The 19,545-nt window shown below is 55.4% G+C and overlaps 3 protein-coding genes across 6 annotated transcripts; 1 reads left to right on the top strand and 2 right to left on the bottom strand.

Moving 5' to 3' along the window:
• Positions 1-4,378: 4,378 nt before the first annotated feature.
• RNF26 (ring finger protein 26) lies at positions 4,379-7,182 on the top strand. The gene has a single exon (XM_014855690.3). The coding sequence runs from the start codon at positions 4,960-4,962 to the stop codon at positions 6,259-6,261; it is 1,302 nt and encodes a 433-aa protein (XP_014711176.1). The 5' UTR covers positions 4,379-4,959; the 3' UTR covers positions 6,262-7,182.
• A 1,682-nt stretch (positions 7,183-8,864) lies between these two features.
• On the bottom strand, positions 8,865-10,909 carry C1QTNF5 (C1q and TNF related 5). 2 transcript variants are annotated; one of them, XM_014855693.3, is made up of 3 exons: positions 10,724-10,909; positions 10,175-10,431; positions 8,865-9,768 (listed from the first exon to the last, which is right to left on the bottom strand). In XM_014855693.3, the coding sequence occupies exons 2-3, from the start codon at positions 10,386-10,388 to the stop codon at positions 9,251-9,253; spliced, it is 732 nt and encodes a 243-aa protein (XP_014711179.1). In that variant the 5' UTR covers positions 10,389-10,431; positions 10,724-10,909; the 3' UTR covers positions 8,865-9,250. The 2 variants fall into 2 exon arrangements, with proteins under 2 accessions (XP_014711179.1, XP_070346192.1); XM_070490091.1 differs by having other exon boundaries at positions 10,731-10,907.
• Positions 10,910-10,949: 40 nt separating this feature from the next.
• MFRP (membrane frizzled-related protein) lies at positions 10,950-16,387 on the bottom strand. Of its 3 annotated transcripts, none has more exons than XM_070490090.1 (13): positions 16,130-16,387; positions 15,918-16,020; positions 15,690-15,803; positions 15,414-15,569; positions 15,068-15,281; positions 14,558-14,688; positions 14,303-14,428; positions 14,003-14,079; positions 13,493-13,641; positions 12,876-13,006; positions 12,600-12,731; positions 11,879-12,006; positions 10,950-11,084 (listed from the first exon to the last, which is right to left on the bottom strand). In XM_070490090.1, exons 1-13 carry the CDS (start codon positions 16,181-16,183, stop codon positions 11,076-11,078), a joined length of 1,524 nt encoding a protein of 507 aa, XP_070346191.1. In that variant the 5' UTR covers positions 16,184-16,387; the 3' UTR covers positions 10,950-11,075. The 3 variants fall into 3 exon arrangements, with proteins under 3 accessions (XP_070346191.1, XP_070346190.1, XP_014711177.1); XM_070490089.1 differs by lacking the exon at positions 10,950-11,084 and adding an exon at positions 11,168-11,293; XM_014855691.3 differs by lacking the exon at positions 10,950-11,084 and adding an exon at positions 11,317-11,790.
• Between the last annotated feature and the right edge of the window lie 3,158 nt (positions 16,388-19,545).

Below are 19,545 nucleotides of genomic sequence, written 5' to 3'. Positions count from 1 at the left end.
TATGTACTGTATGTCCAATGATATGACATTCTGGAAAAGGCAAAACTGTGGAGACAGTAAAAAGATCAGTAATGGCCAGGGGTTGGGGGTGGGAAGAAGGGAGAAAAGGGATGAATAGATGGATCACAGGGGATTTTTAGGGCAATGAAGATATTCTATATGATACTGTAATGATAGATACGTGGCATGATACATTTGTCAAAACCCGTAAGATGGACAACCAGAAAGTGAACCCTAATGTAAACTATGGACTTCAGTTAATAATAATAAAGTATTGAGGCTGGCCCTGTGCCTGAGTGGTTAAATTCATGTGCTCCGCTTCAGCAGCCTGGGGTTTGCTGGTTCAGATCCTGGGTGCAGACATGGCACCGCTCATCAGGCCATGTTGAGGCAGCGTGCCACATGCCACAACTAGAAGGACCCACAACTAAAAGTATACAACTATCTACTGGGGAGGATTTGGGGAGAAAAAGCAAAAAAAAAAACAAAAAACAGAGATTGGCAAGTTGTTAGCTCAGGTGCCAATCTTAAAAAAAAAAAATCAATAGTGCATCATCAATTGTAAACAAACAAACAAAACAAGCTAAAATAGTCAAACAGATTTAGATTTCTTTGTTAAGCTTCTGTCAATATTATTAATATTAAGCAACAGTCCATCTCAAATATGTGTGGTAGTATTCAAGAGTATATTCAAGAGCATATTCAAGAGTAATTTCAGTTTCCATTTGAGACCATGATTTGTTCTTTATTTGAGAATCTTCCATCGTTTTGCTTAACTCTTCAAGTTCTTTTTTTCTTTTTTTTGAGAAGGATCAGCCCTGAGCTAACATCTGCTGCCAATCCTCCTCTTTTTGCTGAGGAAGGCTGGCCTTCAGCTAACATCCATGCCCATCTTCCTCTGCTTTATATGTGGGACGCCTGCCACAGCACGGCTTGCCAAGCAGTGCTATGTCTGCACCTGGGATCCGAACTGGCGAACCCTGAGCTGCTGAAGCAGAACGTGCAAACTTAACCACTGGGCCACCGAGCCGGCCCCCCTTCAAGTTCTTTCAGTATCACGTCTAAATTAAATCTACTTGTTATAACAGCATTTAACCAGCATTCCCATCGTGTGTCCAAGAGTGGTTGTAAGGTCAAATGTGATATGTGTTTTTCCAAGATGTTTCATCTTTGGGCAGATCCAGAAAACATTGAATATAATCTTTATATTGTTCCAAAGGCCATCACAATCAGCACAGCTGAGGTCAGGACTAGTAACAAGTTCGACTATGTGCCCTATGGGCACATGACACGAAAAATGCTTCTGGATTTTTGGTCAAAAAAAATGACCTTGTTCACCTTTATCCTTACTAACCATGTCAGTCCCATTATCATGGACTTGCCCTTTAATAATCTTTTAAATCAGTGCCTAAAATTGTGGTTGTGTTTTTTTAGTCTTTAAGTCAAAACAGGGCTAAAGCCAATTAAACACGCACTCATGTTTCACCTAGACTTACATATATACAAATTTTAAAAAATATGACTTAGGGGCCAGCCCCGTGGCCAAGTGGTTAAGTTCATGCGCTCCACTTCGGTGGCCCAGGGTTTCGCCAGTTCGGATCCTGGGTGCAGACACGGTACCACTCATCAAGCCACGCTGAGGCAGCGTCCCACATGCCACAACTAGAAGGACCCTCAGCTTAAATATACAACTATGTACTGGGGGGGATTTGGGGAGAAAAAAAAAAGATTGGCAATAGTTGTTAGCTCAGGTACCAATCTTTAAAAAAAAAAATGAATTAATATTACAGATGTTCCTCACCAACTACTGCAAATACAGCATTAATTTCTGAGTGCTTCTGGAACCACACATTGGAATAAGAAGAAAACCAAGAGGATGTGACTACTTAATTAATGTATTTCTTTTCTTACCTAAGTGCTTCAACCACTCAAAGCGTCCCTTGCCCAAACCACAGATCTTTGTGGCATTGGGACACTGTCACCTCATGTTTCCAGGACATGGGTTATGAGATGTGGAGAAGTGCTCTCCGGGCTGAACGGTGTTGTTACCCAGAGCTGATGTTCAGAGTTATGAGTTCTGCTGTGCCAGTGCCAAGCCCTGAATCCCGATTGACTGAGGAAAACATTTTTTGGTATGTTTGTGATTTGTGGGTCTTTGGGTGGTACTGGGAGGGAACAGGGTGGAGGGGGCAGGATGAAGTCTTCCACGGATGTAACCTTTTATACAGTTTTGACTTTGGGACCCTGTAAATAATTTGCATAATTGAAAAGCAAAATTAAATCAAAAAGGAAAAAATCCAACTGGAAAACCTTAGCAGTAAGATAGATTTTACTGGGGCCGGCTCCGTGGCCGAGTGGTTAAGATCTCGGGCTCCGCTTCTGAGGCCTAGGGTTTCGCCGGTTCGGATCCTGGGTGCGGACATGGCACCGCTGATTAGGCCCCCTTGAGGCGGCATCCCACATACCACAACTAGAAGGACCCACAACTAAAATATACAACTATGTCCTTGGGGGATTTGGGGAGAAAAAGCAGGGGGAAAAAAAAAGAAGATTGGCAACAGTTGTTAGCTCAGGTGCCAATCTTTAAAAAAAAAATGTATATATAGATTTTACTGAATGCTTGATGGGAAAGCGAAGGGGAGGGTTATAGTACACACAATACCACAAAACAAAACTCCTGAATTAGTCATTCTTTCATGGTTTTATTCTCTCTTAATCTTCAAACCCGAACAACCTCTAAAAACCCCTTCTATTGTACCAGCTAGCATCCTCACCCAGCAAAACAAAAGCCACGCAGTTAGCATAGCAGCAGAAACCAGCTGTTGCTCCAGCAGGCCCCTTGGGGGCAGATAGATGCCTGAGGGTTTTAGTTCCACCCACTACGTTTTCTGTTATAAAATTCTGCAAGGATACCACCTCCAGGCAGTAAACGTTCTCAAGATCTGGCTTATTCTCAATCACTGTCACTCACGGTAGTAAGCACTTTGAATCTCTTCCCTAAAGTTAGTTGGCATTGGTTCTTTCCACCAATACCTCTTCAGTACTCCTCCTCCAGCCTCCAATAGATGCCTGACCATTGCTTCGGCACCTGTGGGTGTTTGAACCAGCTCTTACCTGAAATAGTCCTGGAGGAGAAAGAAACATTATCAAGTTAGTAGTGATACTGCTTGATTCCAAACAGAGCCACCATTTCCAGGACCACTCCCCTAGTCAGCACTGGCAGGCGCCTTGACTTCTCCAGGGGGGACCATTCAGCGCTGCTTTCGCATTCTGGTCACGTGGTACTTTCAGCCATTATGTTCCTAGTTGAAGAATGGAGAGCGTTTTGTAGTAATTCACTTGTCACAAGAATTTTGGCCACAGGTCACCTCTGAGACATTGGGACTCCAATGTCTCAGTAAAGGTCTGCTGCACACCTCAGCTCTGTATCAGTGGTGCTTTGGGGAATGAAGGATTCAGGCAGTGTTCAGGGTGGGGCGAAGGGGGTGGGGCGTACAGACACTTTCAGGAGGCCAGAGTGGAGATGAAGAGTTCAATACAAGCAGGAAATTAAAGCAATGGTGACCAAGGGACAGATAAGATTCCCAAGTATCCTTGACGTTAGTAGAAAACACTCGGCTTCCCAGTATATTTGACGTGGGGCCTCAAATATATTTTGAATATTATTTGAATATTAAAGAGAAGGCTAACTGGAGCCGCCCAGGCGTAGATATCTAAATAGAGTGTTCAAGTAAACAAATGCGGCTGAAGTAAGGGGTGAGCTATTTCCGGTTCGTGGCCTCCTTGTCTCAATGACAATGAGGTAATCTCCTGAGGATGCTGAGAAAACCTAATGGAGCGTGAGGAAACTTTGTTATAGCAGCTTGGGAATCCCCTGTAACAATCTGTTTCCTCGTGTGAACTGCTTGAGAGCAGGCACCGTCTTAAACCTTTTTTGTATCCTCAGTGCATTTGTAGGAGCTCAATAAAAGATAGAATAAATGAATAAATAGAGGAGGACGAGGCAGCGAGCCTGAGGAGGCTAAGGAGGCGGTGCAATTCCAGAGCCCAGCTCGGAGGCAGTGACCCCAACCCGCACCTAAAATGATCACGCCGCGCGGCCAAGAAAAAGAACGGCGCCCATATTTAGCCTAGTCCAAAGTCCTGCGCCTTTAGGGGGCGAGGCTAGAGGGCATATTCCGCCTCTGCCCGCCAACTGACCAATCACGCCTTCAAAGGGGCGGGGATTTCAGTCTGTCTCCGCCCCTCCCTCTGGAAAGTAAATATGTTTGGGCGCCGTTCAAACAGACCAATGAGTGCTCGACGTCCCGGCGGTTGGCCCTCACCGATTGGCCGGAGTTCTTCGTCCCTCCCTCCCTGTCACGCTTCTTGCCCCACCCCTTCGCACACAAGATGGCGGCGCCCAGCGGAGTAGAGGCTGCGCCTGGGGTTTGCTGAGGCTGACTCCCTTTCCCAGTCCCTCTTTGGGCGCAAAGCGCCGCGAGCCCGGGGGACGGGGGCCGGGCGGGGACAGGGGCACCTGCGTAGCTGGACTGCGAGCCCGCGCCCAGCCTGCGCCGCCCCCACCCGGCCCCGGCCCGGCCTGATCCCATCCGTTCCCGGTCTCCGCTCGGTCTGAGCCATTGCCCGACCGTGGTACGCCACCCCCGGGCCTCCAAAGCTGAAGTCTCTCCTCCATCCCGGGCTCACCTCCACTCTAGAGATGTTTGGCCTCTTCCCTTCCAAACAGCCCGCCTTCAAAACCGGGACTTCTGGATCGGCATCTGGCCCCCTGTCTCTCCACTGAGACTCCACTTCCCTCTGACCCTCTTCTTCCTTAGATTCTTGATTCTCTCCCTGGGTTGGAGACTGCTCACTTCTCGTCCAAATTAATCCCTGACCCCCCAAATATTGACAGCCTTGACAGCCCCCTCAACCAGGAGCGAGACTTCCTTTTGGACTAACCTCCGTAGCCCTATCATGGAGGCTGTGTACCTTGTAGTGAATGGGGTGGGCCTGGTGCTGGACGTGCTGACCTTGGTGTTGGACCTCAACTTCCTGCTGGTGTCCTCCCTCCTGGCTTCCCTGGCCTGGCTCCTGGCCTTCATCTACAACCTGCCACACACGGTACTGACTAGTCTTCTGCACTTGGGCCGCGGAGTCGTGCTTTCACTGCTGGCCTTGATTGAAGCCTTGGTACGGTTCACCTTTGGGGGCTTGCAGGCCTTGTGTACCCTGCTATACAGCTGTTGCTCTGGCCTGGAGAGCCTAAAGCTCCTGGGGCACCTGGCCTCTCACGGGGCACTGAGGAGCCGGGAGATACTGCACCGGGGTGTCCTCAATGTGGTCTCCAATGGCCATGCTTTGCTGCGCCAGGCCTGTGACATCTGTACCATCGCTATGAGCTTGGTGGCCTATGTGATCAACAGCTTGGTCAACATCTGTCTCATTGGCACTCAGAACCTCTTCTCCCTGGTGCTGGCCCTGTGGGATGCAGTGATGGGGCCGCTGTGGAGGATGACAGACGTTATGGCTGCCTTCCTAGCCCACATTTCCAGCAGTGCTGTGGCCATGGCCATCCTCCTCTGGACCCCCTGCCAACTAGCACTGGAGCTCCTGGCCTCAGCTGCCCGCCTCTTGGCCAGCTTTGTGCTTGTCAATCTCACTGGCCTGGTGCTGTTGGCTTGCGTGCTGGCAGTGACAGTGACTGTGTTGCACCCGGACCTCACCCTGAGGCTCGCCACCCAGGCACTCAGTCAGCTCCATGCCCGGCCATCCTACCACCGGCTCCGAGAGGATGTTGTGCGATTGTCTCGCCTAGCACTGGGCTCAGAGGCCTGGCGCCGAGTCTGGAGCCGCAGCCTGCAGCTGGCGAGCTGGCCAAATCGGGGAGGGGCACCTGGGGCTCCTCACAGTGGCCCTAGGAGGGTACCCTCAGCTACAACCTGGCGACAGGACATTCTTCCTGAAGCAGGGCCCAGATCAGTGGCAGAAGAGGAGGAGGTCAGGATGGTCAGAGCAGCAGCTGCCCGGGGCCGGGAGAGGCTCAATGAGGAGATGCCCATAGCTGGGCAAGACCCATGGAAATTGCTGAAGGAGCAAGAGGAGCGGAAGAAGTGCGTCATCTGCCAGGACCAGAGCAAGACGGTGCTGCTTCTGCCCTGTCGGCACCTGTGCCTGTGCCAGGCCTGCACTGAAATCCTGATGCGCCACCCTGTCTATCACCGCAACTGCCCACTGTGCCGCCGGGGCATTCTGCAGACCCTCAATGTCTACCTCTGAAGACTCCGTCTCTGCCTGCTCAGCCCTCTACGCTCTACGCAGCCACCTGCGCTAGGACAGCATCAGCACCTGATCTCCGATTCCTGGCCTGAATCCCCACCTGCCCCCATGGCTGTCATGCCAAGCCTCTAAGCCATACATCCAGGACATTGAGATGGGATACTCTAGGAGACTATGACCTGGGTGGGGGCAGGGTAATAGCTTTTCCTTACCCAGTGGGTCCCTGTGATGCTGAGGGTGGTGAGTGTGTCACTATGCAAGGCCCTGAGACTGTTTTCTGTGGACTCCCCTCCAGCTTTCCAGGGCCCACCCAGATGCCAGCCTCTGGAGCCCCTGTTCTTTGCTTCTGTTTTTTTTTTTTGTTGGAGATTTGCAGTTTCTCTCCCTGCCCCCTCCTCACTTCTTCCCCAGCTTCTGCAGCCACAACACATTAGTGTCATTTGGGTGTTTTGGCAACTCAAGGGCCTTGGAATGCTCTTGAACCTTTGCTTTCAGCTAGAGCCCCTGTGCCCTGGGAGGCTTTGGGGTAGGATCTCTTAGGTGCCCTTAGAGCTACCACTACTGCCTGTCATGATCTTATGAGGCTCCCTCCAACCTGACTCAACTGCTGGGATCAGTTTACCCCTGGGTGGGAGGGAGGGACGGTCTGCACCTGCCTTTGGGACCATGTACCCTCTGGCACCCCAGCTCCACTGGGACCCTCAGGAGGGATAACCAGGTTTCTGCTTGTACCCCCTTCACTCCTCACATCACAGAGGAAAATGGCATCCCCTTTCCACTTGTCTCTCCCTGGCATGGGGAGGGCAGACTGTGCACATTTCACTAGGGTCCAAATATAGAAGGGGCCAGGACCTTGGGGCATGCAGCTCGCTGAGGGGTCTGTCTGTCCCAGCTTCCAGTGAATAAAGTCCTGTTGCCAGCTCTGAGGGCCTCTGTGTGCATCCTTGCAAGAGCGAGCAGTTGGTCAGGGTAACTAACACTGCAGCAGGGTCCTGCAGTCCTCCTGGAGTCACAGTGTGGTCTGTGGGGGACCTGGTTGGGGGAGAGATGAGATAGGTGGGAGTACTGTGTCTTGGGGAGAGCCCAAACAGGTATGGCTGGATTAGCTTTCACCCCATCCACTTGGTGCCCTCTCACACACATGGCTTTTGGAAGGCCCTCCCTATCTTTTCTGTTGTTGCCAGAATTAAGCCCTAGGAGAGAGAAGTGTGAACTTTCTCATCGTGTGAGTCAGCCTTCCCAGCTTCTCCTCTGGTGCCACTCTTCCCAGGAGGGAACTTGGGGTTCCTGATTCCCGGAGGAGCTGGTGCTTATCCTCCTATCTCTTCGCATCAAGTGGCAATGTGATGGGCTCGAGTATGGCTGCCGGACGTGCTGGTGGAGAACAGGGAGCCAGGAAGCCTGAGGCCCGTCTCTAGCTCACTTCCCCAGCCCAGGCCCCAATCCCTATTGGTCATATCCACCCTTACATGACCAGCAAGAGTGGGGTGGGGGACACTCCCCCATAATTGTATGTTAAATCTAGGAGCTTAATGGCAGTGACAGCCTTCTGAAGGGAGGTGGGAGGGCAGGGGGCGGGAGAGGGAGAAGGGGTAGGTCGGGAAGAAACTCTGAGGAGGGGCCTTTCCACTTTCTCTTGGGTTGAGAGGCTGAACCGATTGTGGGCCTGGCAAGCCCTGGTTTGTTAGTCATTGGGTTGGGGGAGGGGCTGCGGCCAGCTTCTGAAGGTCAGAGGAGGGGAGCCTTGAAGGGGCTTTGTGGTTAGCCTCAGACTTCGTGGCGCGGCTGCCCAGGCCATGCCCAGCACAGTGGGGGAGTTGGCCACATCCCCCTCGGAGTTGGGAGGCCTGAAGGAGGACTTTTTCTCCCCCTCCCCCAACCCTGAGAGGTTGCTGAGCAAGGGGAGGCTTGGCTCCTTCTAGTCTGTTTAATATGAGGATAAACATTTTATGAGAGAAGATAAACTTCCTGAGCTGGGAGGAAAGGACCCCCTTTTCCTCCACCCCCATCTGGAATTCCACTGGCAGACCTCAATACCCTTCCTCCCCCTAACCATCCTGTTAGTCAGGAGCGCGAGCTGCCCAGGGTCATTGCCTCACTCTGGAGCTGGGGTGCCCCCTTGTGGTCACCTCAGAAACTACTTATCTCTAGACAACCAGGGACACTCCCCTGGCATGGGGGACAGAGAAATAGCTTTCCAGTCGTCTAGGGACGAGGCAAGCAGCCAGAGCAGTCATGAATGAAAACCCTGGGCTCCTGTTCATTGATCAGGGCAGGGATGTGTGTGGTGAAGGTAGCCCCTGCCCAGTGCATATGGCATCTTTGAGTTAGAAAGGTGGCCAGAGCCCCATGCCAGGAGGGCACCTCCTCAGCCAGGCACTCCAGTTCATAACCTACACAACTTGGGGGCCAGCTCTGTGAATTGGCCTCTCGTTCACCTGGGCCTGCATCCTGTATCTTCTGCCCCATAGCTCATCCAGCCTAAGAGCACCCCCCTTCTGCCTGAGCATCCCCCACCCCCAAACCTCCTCTCTTTCCTTCCCTCCTCCCCCGCTCCTCAGAATCAGGGCATCCCCACCACTAAAGAAGAGAGGCTGAACCAGTAGGAGGGGGTTTTAGGTTTATTGAATGATCTCTGAGAGAAGGGCCCAGGAGTAGGACGGATCAGGGAGGACCCAGAGAAGCGGAGGACCAGGAAGAAAGCATCCCACCTTGGGGTCCTGGGCAATTGGAGGACCCACACCTGCCAGCACAGAGCACTCCTTTGGTCTTGGGCAGGATTCCAGCCACTGCCCCATGCTGCCAGCTCGGATCTCAGACAGCCCCTGTTCCCATTCCCTGCCAGCAGCAGGACGGAGAAACCCGCACCCCACCTCCGTAGTCATTCACAACACTCCAGGGGGGCCAGCCCTCCCGGATCATGTGCCTGTCAGTGTCATACCCTCCTCCCCTAGGAGTGAGAGAGCTTGAGCTCACTTTCCAGTGGGCATCAAGCGAAGACAGGGGAGCTGTGCCAGTCAGAGTACACCAGGAATCCAGAGAAGGTGCTGTCCGTCTTGATGCTGGCGTAGATGCCGATGTAGTCACCGACGCCCACCTGCACCCACACCTGGTCCTCGGGCTCCAGCCTCACCATGGCGCCCCCGGAGAGCGAGGCTGGCTTGGGCCACCCCCCAAAAAACTGGAAGAAAGAGGCGATGGACTCGCCATTCTTGACCAGATCGAACTGCAGGCTAGCCCGGTAGACGGTGGCGTGGACCGCGAAGTAGTAGACCCCGGGCACCTGGCAGGTGAACTTGCCGGTGGTGGCGTCGTAGTGTCCCTGCTCGTTCACCAGCACGCGGTCGAAGGGTAGGGGCGCGTCTGACGGCGGAGGCACCCGGCTCTCGGAGCGCTTGGCGCTGAAGGCGGAGCGCGGAGGCACCGAGCACTCGCCCGCCGGCCCGGTCGCCCCCACGGGTCCAGCCTCTCCTCGCGGCCCGGGCTCCCCACGGGGCCCCGGCAGTCCTGCGGGGGTGAGGGGAGCGGTTCGGGTGAATGTAGCGGCCGGGGGCGCCCGCCGCGGGCTGCGAGGAGGGCGGCTCTAACGACCCTCCCCATCCTCTCCGAGCCCCGTCAGCCGCCACTTCCTCGGCCAGTGCCGCCCTGCGCACCAGGGCCCCTTCTCCCCACTTCCTACAGGGCTTGGGGCAGATCCCTGGGGCTGGGGCAAAGAGGGTCCCAGGAGTTCTGCCTCCCGCCGCTGAGTCACTCTCTCCTCTCCCGGGTCCCAGAGCCGAGAGGATGGCGGGGACCGCAGCGGCGCCCCCTGGCGGGGATCCCGAGCCCTGTGGCCCCGCGGCCCCGGAGAGCCCGCTCAGGGGCCGCGCTCGCTTGGACAGCCCGGTGGACGGCAGCGGAGGCGCCTTCTTACCTGGCCTCCCGCCCTCGCCTTTCTCCCCGGGCGCCCCGGGCGTGCCGTCCCGGCCGTCGCGGCCGTCGCGGCCAGGCAGGCCCTGACTGCCATGGTGGCCCGGCGTTCCGGGAAGGCCGGGGTGTCCCGGGCACAGGCTGGGAATCTTGTTGTCGTCTAGCGGGGCCGAGCCGGCCGCCAGGCCCAGGAGCAGCAGGGCTACGAGCGCCCTCATGGTGCTGGCACGGGCTGTCCGGACTCCGGGGTCCTCTCGCCGTCTGTGGGCCAGGCAGGACAGGAGTCGGGACCCAGAATCCTGGGACCTGCCCAGCTCCCCACCCCACTGCCGTGCCTGTGAGTGAGTGAGACAGAGCGGCCGCGGGAGGACGAAGAAAGGCGCGCCCCTAGCCCGGAGAACCTGAGAGCACAGCAGACAGGGAAAGGGGAGGCGGCCCCCCCCCACCCCCTACCCCCGTCTCGGCCCGCATCCAGTCTTTCCCACAGTCCCCTCCCCCATCCCCATTCCATCCTCCATCTCCACTAGCACCCCCCCCCCCCCCCCCATCTCACCAAACACCCCGCTCCGGCTCCCGGGCTGCTCCGCTAGCTCTCTGGTCTCCTTTAGGGAGCTCACTACTCCGGACCCTCCTGTTGACCCCGGCTCCGCCCCTGCGCTTCTGCCTAGCCAGGCGTCCCGGGCCCCCGCGTCCCCCGGTCCTGGTTCGCTCCCTGACGGCTCGGCTCTGCTCCTCCCAGACTCCAAGAGGAAACCAGTTGTTCAGGGGCCAAGAGCTCCGGGCCGGGAAGTAGCAGGGAAATAACTCGTGGTGTCGCCCGGCAGCCGGCCAAAGTTTGGGAGGAGAAAGGAGGGGGAGAGAGACTTGAGCCGGCACAGAGAGGCAGAACCGTGAGAGATAGACACTCAGGACACCTACAGCTCCAAGGAGCCGAAAGGAGAGATGGTGTAGTGTGAGACCAAGGACAAGACTCTAGTCTAGGAGAAATGTAAGCTGAGAACCAAGGCTGGAGAGTTCTAGAGGCAGATAGACAACTGGAGCCCAGGGCCTAGAACCGGGCCTGCCACATTGCTAGGTACTCGATACGTTTTTGTTGAATAAATGAAAAAGCGCAAATGGGAACCTGAAAGAGCAGATGGAGAGGGGAAGGCAGAAGATAGAAAACTGGGGTCAGAATCTTGCGTGGGAATTGGTCTAGATTGTCAATGGCACAGCGTGGAGCCAGCCACAGGCAGCTGGCGCAAGTAAATGGACAGGGAAAGATCCAGGAGATTGGGAGGCCCCAGAGAGGATGGGCAGAGTCCCATGCTAGTCCCCCTCCTTTGTCCCCCTGCCTGCCCACCCTGATAGGCAAAAGAGGGATGGGCAGACAGAGGGCAGGGGCCCACTTTAGGGTCAGGGCTGGGCACAAGCCTCCAGGCCAGCGGCCTCAGGCAGCCTGTTGCAGTTGAAGGGCCAGGGGGTGCCCAGTAATGCCAGGCCAGACTGGCACTGGCGCTCTGCCTCCTGGCAGACAGAGCGGCACGGGGGAAGGACACTGCCTAGCGGGGTGCAGTGGGGCACAAGCAGCCCGCACAGGAGCCTCCGGAAATTCTGGTAGCAGGGCAGACTTGTCAGGCTCTGTGGAAGGAGGAGATCAGCCCTCAGGCACCCTGCTGCCCAGGCTCCCTCCCCTTCCCGGGGTCCCTCCTTATCTCTGCTGGAGCACCTTGTAACCTCTGAGGACCTCCACCACCTCCTCCTGGGTGGCCATGCCTACCCAGATGTTGGGGAAGGCCGTGGTGTTGTAGCTCAGGCCGATGCACATCTCCACCTGCACAGGCTCACAGGCCAGCTCTGCAGGGGTAGGAGGGGAGGGTCACTGTGGGAACCACTCATTGGCTGCGTGACCTGGGGAGGGACAGCTACTGGCTCTATGTAGGTCAGACGGGGGTTGTCATGAGACTCAAAGGAGATCACATGGAGAGATGCTCTACGCATGTTGAGGATTCCTGTTATCCTTAAAAGCCTGCTCCAAGCATCATTTGTCAGCCGTGGGCATTGTGCAGGCAGCTCTTTGATCTCAGAAAGCATCGGGCACCCACATTGGTAGGGACCGCTGGGCATCTGGAGGGAAGTCCCCTGTTCTCACCTTCATCTTTGAGAGGGGCTTTCTGTGTGACAAGGCTGGATTGGTTCTTAAAGCCCCATCTGTTGACTCCCAGATTCCCATTTCCCTAGGAGGTAACACTGAGTACCACTGCCACCACTGGATGAGAGTCCCTCCAGGACTCTGTGAAGCGGTCCCAGAGTCAGGATAGGGGATCGCTGCCGTAGGGAGGATAGGGATGGCTGTGATGAAGTGTGCCAGCAGGCTTTCTATGAATGGGCCTCCAGCCTGCTCAGGCCTTCCGTGCCCTGCTCAGGGTGCCCTGGGGCAGGCTTCTCACCTGGGGGTGGGAACAAGGGGCTGCTGCAGTTGTCCTCACTGCTGTCTGCACAGTTTCTCCACGTGTCACATATCCACTGTAGACTCTGACACCCTCCATCCTGACAGGAGAACTCTCTGGGCCCACAGGGGTCTGTAGGCACAGGGGTCATGGCAGTGCCCTGGGACATGCCTGTACCCCCACTGCCTTCATGGTGCCCTGACCAGCATCCAGAGCCCTTCCCTCTTCTCCGGGGGGTGCCTCTACTGGCCACACCCACTCATCCAGGGCACCTACTTTCTGTGACATTGAGGGCCCGGTAGGTGGCTGAGAAGCCCCCGCTGCTGATGCCATGATCTGTCCTAAAGAGCACAGCCAGTTGGTGGTGCCAGGAGATGAGGCGAGGGGGTGGCTCTGCTCCACAGAACCTGCCCGAAGCAGAGAGCAGTCCTGGGCACGGGGCCCTTGGCTGACCGAGGGTAGACCGAGGCCTCCCACAGGCCTCCCTGGGAGCTGGGTGCTCGGGGTGATGCCAGAGGGGATGGGAGGCTTGGTCCCTGACTCACGGAGCTTAGGATCTGGGGAGGAAGACACACATATTCAGCAGACAAGGTATTAAATGAACTGCTTGAACTTGAGCCACTTCGAGATGGGAAAAATCAGTACGTGTTTGTGAGGGAAGTGGAAGGGACAGGGAGAGGACTGGAAAAGGGCCTTCTGGAGAAGGGTGACGTCAGGAGCAAAGGCGAGAAAGGACAAGGCTTTTTTAGGGTGACAGTGAAGAGACCTCTGGCTAGGAGCAGCAGCAGCAGATGAAGCGAGGGGGTCAGCTGGGCTAATTTGCGGGAGGCCTTGACCATCAGACTGCGGAGCACGGAGCTGATCCTCGGCTCCTCCCCTGGCTCTGCCAGTACCTGCCCAGGAGGCTGAGGGCCCCTGAGTTGCTGGTCTCGTACACCTCCACGTAGTCAAGCTTGCACTCGTCCTGAGCTTCCAGGCTGAAGTTGTGGAACTGAAGTTCTATGCCATGTCCAGCAGGCACCGAGATATGCCAGGTGCAAAGCTGGGGGAGGGCACAGATGGAGTAATTCTCAGGTTCCTCCTGTCCCAATCTGACCTCCAATGGGGTTTCTCCTTGCTGCAGGCTGGGCAGGGAGTGGGTGGGCGTCGCCCACCCAGCTCTCATCATCTGGGGTTCTTGAGATAAGAAGGCCTTTAACTTGTCTGGTCTCAGAGATAAATTTACCCAAGGCAGGAACATCTGGATGGTAGTAAGCACTTAACAATGTTCCCTTCCTGGCTGTTTGATCTCTGACCTTCCCATACAAGGCAGTTTCTGCTGTGCTGTTCCCAATCACACTAACCTGGGTGCTCAGGTGTGCCCATGTGTGCCACAGTGCCCTCCCCATGAAGCGTGGGCTTACCTGTTGGTGAGGGTACTGCTGCAGGTAGCTGGGAGCAGAGAAAGTGCCCTGGAGCCCAGTCAGATTCCCCCCACAGCCTGGAGAGAGGAGGAGGGTTCAGGAGTTTCCCGGGGGCTGTGCCTTAACCCAATGGGGCCAGCAGTGGCTGCAGAGAAGAGCTTGGACCATGCCCATGGGGAAACAAGTTTTGAGCCAGAATGACCAGGCAGATTTGGGGCTGGGCCAGCACTGGGGAGCCCAGCCTGAACCTGGATCAGATCCTGAAGACAGTACCTGCCCTGAGGCTGGCAGGGCCCATACCAGAGAACTTGGCACTGCAGTTGGTCTCGTCCCTGCCATCAGCGCAGTTGGCAAAACCATCACACACTGAGTCAGGCAGCAGGCAGATGAGCTGGTCACAGGGGAACTCATCATGGGCACAGCTCCCTGGGGGTGGGCATCTGGATTGAGAAACCCCCAGAGTCTCCACCCCTTTTTGCCAGTGCTGGGAGTGGCTGGAGGCGGGGGAAGTGGACAGTTGCCAGGCAGCTGGGGACATGATGGGAAAACACTCACCATGCCCAGGAGCCACAGCCTGGTACCAGGCATGGAAACCAAATCCTTCCACACTGCTGTCAGAGACGAAGGCCACCCGGAGGTGGCTGGCATTGGTGTTGAGTGTGGGGGGAGGTACCCTCCCACACACTCTGCAAGAAGTCAGGTTGGGGTGATGGAGGCTCAGAGCACAGGGCCAGCCAGAAGGGAGTCTGCCTGGGCCCCCCGGTCCTCTTCCTCAAGCCCTGATCTGGTGACAGGGTGCTCAAAAATGCTCTTTTCATTTCCCAGGGAGCTCTGACTTTCCTAGCACCTGCACATCCATCCTTGCAGCATTTATTCATGGGAAAAATAGGTAAGAGCTCCATTTCACACATCTGGAAATTGAGGTCAGAGAGGGAAGGCGACCTTCCCAAGGTCATATAGCAAGGTGGTGGCAGTGCTAGGCCCAGAGGTCAAGGCTTTCCCACGCAGCACCCTGGTTTTGCCCTCCAGACAGTGGTGGGATCTCCTGGGGGCATAGGGACCCACCTGAGGAGGGGGCCTTCAGGCTCAGGGGAGATTTCCAAGCGATCGAAGAGACAGGAGGCCACGCTCTCCATGCTGAGAGCTTCGATCTTGAGCTGTATTGCATGGTCTGTGGCCACCTGGATGTGCCACACACAGTGGGCATTGGGTGGGTAAGGGTCTGGGTAGTTAGGGCTGCTGAAGAAGCCCCTTGGTCCAGGAAGGAGGCCCCCACAGGCTGCAGAGATGGAGGTGGGAGTTCAGAGGTCAAAAGGAGAGAGACTCTTTTTTTCCAAGGTGCCTTTTCCTGCCCCCCTTCCCCCCTGCCATCTTGGGCCTTTCTGCAGGAAGATCTGCCCTTAGTACTCACTGGACTGGGGTGTGGGGCTCATGCCTGCCTCCTGCTGCTCTTTAGGGGTCCCAGTTGCCTGAGAGGTGGTGGTGGTGATGAGGGGGGTGGTGCCAGTGGTGGTGGTGGCAGGCAGTGGGTGATAGGAGGTCCCCAGTGGGGGTGTAGCCTGCAACTCTGGAGGCAGGAAGATGGAGGAGCGGGATTCAGAGGAGCTGGATCCCTGGGGGGTTGGGTAGCATAGCTCAAGGAGTCTCATTCTAAAGTCCTTCTCCCAAGCAGAGCCCAGGTACTTACGGGCCAGGATGATGGCCACTAGCAGCCCGAGCAGCAGGAGCAGCAGGCTGGCTAGCAGGAGGACACACAGCCAGGAGAACTGGCAGTCTGGTTGCAGCCCTCGGCGATGCCGACCTGTGGGCAGTTGGGGTGGGATTTTGAGACCTCCCCTCCCTGGGGCACCCCTCAAACTGCCCTCAGCTCCTGGGCCTCTCTGTCCTACCCCAGGCCACCCCCTGAGATGGTTACCGTGCCAGGGAGCTCGGATGCTGCAGCTGGCATCCTCCTGGAAGGCCGGTGGAGGGCAAGGGGGCCCCGATTCAGGCTCGAAAGTAGGATTGCAGAATTCAGTCTGAAAGGGGGAGACTTGAGGGCTGAGGGCCAGTGGCAGCACTGCCCAGCAGGCATGTCCCCTGGGCACCCATCTGGGGCTTAGGAGAGTGGTCCTATGTGACCCTTACCTTGCTCAGCTCTGTCCCCTCCACACACAGGATGATATCTGAGCAGTCCTTCATGGCTCAAGGCACTGCATGGCTTTCTGGAGTCCTTGCAACAGCCCAAGCCCCCAAGGGCCCACTCCCTGACCCCAAACCCTCTATCAAAGGAGACGCCTCTGCTCCCTGAGGGAATGGGCTGCCAGACCAGACCAGATCCCAGGCTGCCCTTGGCAGACTGGTTTGGGCTACTGGCTACTCCGTCTCTGAGTGGGGGAAGGGACAGCAGCCAGAAGGAATTCGCAGAGGCATGAAATGGTCCCTTAATCCAACTCAGCTGAGGATGCTGAGGTCAAGACCCTGGCACAGGGCAGCAGTCCTTAAAGGCGCAGGCAGTGTCTGAGAATACCCTGCAGAGGAAACTAGGTGTTCCTGGAGGGTGTGACCTGGGAAGCTGGCCACCCCGCTTTCCTAACCTCACCCAAAGTATTGAGTGAGCACCTGAGGGGTGCTGGGAGGGAAGGAGGACAACGGGACTGCTTTGCAGCAGGAGGGAGCCTTAGAAGCTGGTGTCAGTGTTTGGCAGCTTCAAGGCGCATGAGTCCTAAGGACCCTGGACAAAACCAGCTGTCCATCGCTCCTCCCTTCTGGGTGACTGGGGCATTAGCCATGCCTGGGTCTGTGGACGGGCCCTGTTAAAGCACCTAGGTGCCCGGGACAGGGAGATAAACCATTATAGGAAGAACGTGGTGTGTATGGGCTGCTGTGTCTCTGCGGATGTGAGTGGGGGAGTTTGAGGGGTTGGCTGCCTCTGCCTGGGGCTCCTCAGCCTGCGGGAGGAAGGACGAGGAGGAGGAGTGGTGCCTGAGGCTTGGCTGGGGCAGGTCAGGGCAGACCCCTCGGGAGGGCACTGGAGTCTGGCAATTGGGACCATCTGCTGTTGCAAGACAGGAGACCTACACTCTGCAGACTAGGTCACTTCGCACCCCTTTCTCCATTAGTGAAGTTCTGTTGGAAAATCCCAGCCTGGCCCCGCTGTCCTCAGAGAGAAAGGAAGGGATTGTTAATCTGTTTTGTGTTAGCCGTGCTCAGGCTGAGAGTTGGGCAGGCAGAAGCAGGAGCCGGAGAGGCAGCACGGTATTTCTGGCCACCATTTACGGAATGTCTGTTATGTATTAGGCCCTGGGCGAGAGGTCTTACATACGGTTTCTTTCCTTCACTCACTCTATCAGGTAGTATAACCATTTTATCAAGGATGGCACTAAGGCTCTGAGAAGTTAGGTAACTTCCCTAAGGTCGCACAGCTGGTAAGATCCAGAGACAAGGGTTGAACCTAGGACCGGGTCAATCCAAAGCGCACGTTTTCTGTGACACACCTCTTTCACCTGACCCTGGGGCGGAGGCAAAAGGGGGAACAAAGTGAGGCGCCCCATGGAGACAGAGTCGGTGATCCTAAAGCAGCTGCTCTTGCCCTTCGAGGTTCCCTACCCCCAAGTTCTTCTCCATTCACCCCCTGGAGGCCTGGGGCTGCTTCTGTCTAGGGGCAAGCCTTTGCTCGGCCTGGGCCCGGCGGATGTGGACTGCTTCTTGAGGGTGTGAGAGGTCACACCACCGAGACAGCATTTGCCTTTTTCACCGTCCTTTGTGAGCGGGTGATGCTGGGTCCCAGAGGCCGTCCCAGGTGCTCTGGCGCCAGATTCATGCAGAAAGAGACGGAAGAGAGCTGCCTTTTCTTAAGCCGGGTGTTAATGAGATTTGCAAAACTGTAAAACGATGCTACCCTTCTTACTAATTTATTTTTGTTTTGGAAGATGCAATTTTTAAAAAAATGTCATTTATGTTAGCGTGTAAAGGGTTTATGATTATTTTAAAATTTTTAATTTCAAAATAAGAAAATATTTAAATTTCTTTCAGTTCTAATTTTAATATAGTAAATATTGTTAGGTATAACCCACAAGAACTAAAGTTATTTGAGGTTCTCAATAATTTTCAAGAGTGTAAAGGGGTCTTTTGAGAACTGCTGGTTTACTGGGTTATAAGGTCAGAGGTCCAATGCTGGGTAAGCTGAAGCAGCAATGACCACCTTTGATAGGGGGCAGGCAGAGGGACTTCCTGGAAGAGGTGGCATTTAGTCTAAAGTCTGAGGGTTGAAAAAGATTTTAATAGGCAGAACTTGTGATTGGGTAGGGAATTCCCAAAGTGGGAGAGGCTGCGCACCGTGGGCCTAAGGAGCCTGGGCTGCAACCTGTTTCAAGCAGACTGGCTTGGTCAGAACTGGGTCTTAGAATTGTCTCTGTTCGTGGGAAGACAGTGGAAAGGAGGCAAAGAGGGGCCTGGGGGAGCAGGAAGCTCTCTCTGGCTTTGCTGTGGGCCCTGTCTGCAACTACACACTTGGCTCGGCTGGCATCGGCACGCTTGCAGGACGCTGTTTTATGAAAGCATTTGGGGGAAGGGAGGAAAGCCACCCTGTAAGGCACCAGGTTAGGTGGGAATGTGGCCTGAGTAAAATGACAATGAGAGAAATAGAATGCAGACCACTCAGCTTGTTGTCTCATTGGACCGTCATCACAGCCCTGGGGACAAACTCAGGGAGGTGTTTTTGTTCCCATTTTCCAGATGTAGCTGAGGCGGCGAAGTGGTCCAGCTGGCAAGCAGCGGGCTGCATTTCAGAGCTGGGGCTGTTGGATTCCTGGTTTTCAATTGTTTTCCTTTTTTCCCTTCCCTTTATTTCTTTCCTTTCTTTTCCATTTTCCATGTTCTTTCTACAAACCTTGTAGAATAGTGGGGAGCGAGAGAGGGCTGTGGGCAAGCACATCATGCAGGGGTGTTTTCGGGAGCCCGGGTCTGAAGAGGACAGGGAGGTTGCAGGCCTGCAGCCTTGAGCCCTAGTTGCTTGCTTCTGTCTTGGCTGTCTCTTGGCAACTTGGCCTTCGCCCCCTGGTTCCTGGATCTTCCCTAGTCTCCAGGAGCCTGGAAGACTGCAGCTCAATCCCCGCCAATTTACCATATCTCCAAGAGGCAGGCAGGTCACACCAAATGTCAGGAAATCAGAAAAGCTCATCCCTTGGATTTGGAACGCCCTTTCAGTGGCTCTGCCTCACTAATTCTGCTTGGTTTGGGCAAGGCTATACTTACTTTGCATTCCTAAGCCTTTAAGTATGTTATTTGGGAAAAAGAAGGCAGCAGCATCCTGAGAGGCCAGGGGAAGTGAACATTTGCTGAGGATCACCCACTGAGAGAATCTTAATGGAGTGATGGCAGTGCAGTCCTGGAAGCAGGAGTGAGGTGGGGGGAAGGGACATTTGGTGAGTACCTACGATGTGCCAGACACTCACAACTCTGCATAGGTGAAGAGGGGCTTGTTTCTGCCCACAGAGTGATGAAGGATGAGGACCCTCAGAGGCGCCTAGCCCAGATCTACTAGATCCAGGTATGCGACAGAG

Source organism: Equus asinus, chromosome 20 (genome assembly GCF_041296235.1).
Source record: "Equus asinus isolate D_3611 breed Donkey chromosome 20, EquAss-T2T_v2, whole genome shotgun sequence".
NCBI classification, from domain to species: domain Eukaryota; kingdom Metazoa; phylum Chordata; class Mammalia; order Perissodactyla; family Equidae; genus Equus; species Equus asinus.
This window is presented reverse-complemented; position numbering and strand designations above follow the sequence as displayed.

Bases quoted from the DNA above. Each gene is read 5' to 3' on its own strand.
- RNF26 (XM_014855690.3), top strand. From the start codon at position 4,960: ATGGAGGCTGTGTACCTTGTAGTGAATGGGGTGGGCCTGGTGCTGGAC.
- C1QTNF5 (XM_014855693.3), bottom strand. From the start codon at position 10,388: ATGAGGGCGCTCGTAGCCCTGCTGCTCCTGGGCCTGGCGGCCGGCTCG. The intron at 9,769-10,174 runs GTAAGAAGGCGC...TCACCCCCGCAG, and splicing joins AGGCGAGGGCGGGAGGCCAG to GACTGCCGGGGCCCCGTGGG.
- MFRP (XM_014855691.3), bottom strand. From the start codon at position 16,183: ATGAAGGACTGCTCAGATATCATCCTGTGTGTGGAGGGGACAGAGCTG. The intron at 16,021-16,129 runs GTAAGGGTCACA...TCCCCCTTTCAG, and splicing joins AGGGGACAGAGCTGAGCAAG to ACTGAATTCTGCAATCCTAC. The intron at 14,429-14,557 runs GTGAGTGTTTTC...GCCCACCCCCAG, and splicing joins GGCTGTGGCTCCTGGGCATG to GGAGCTGTGCCCATGATGAG.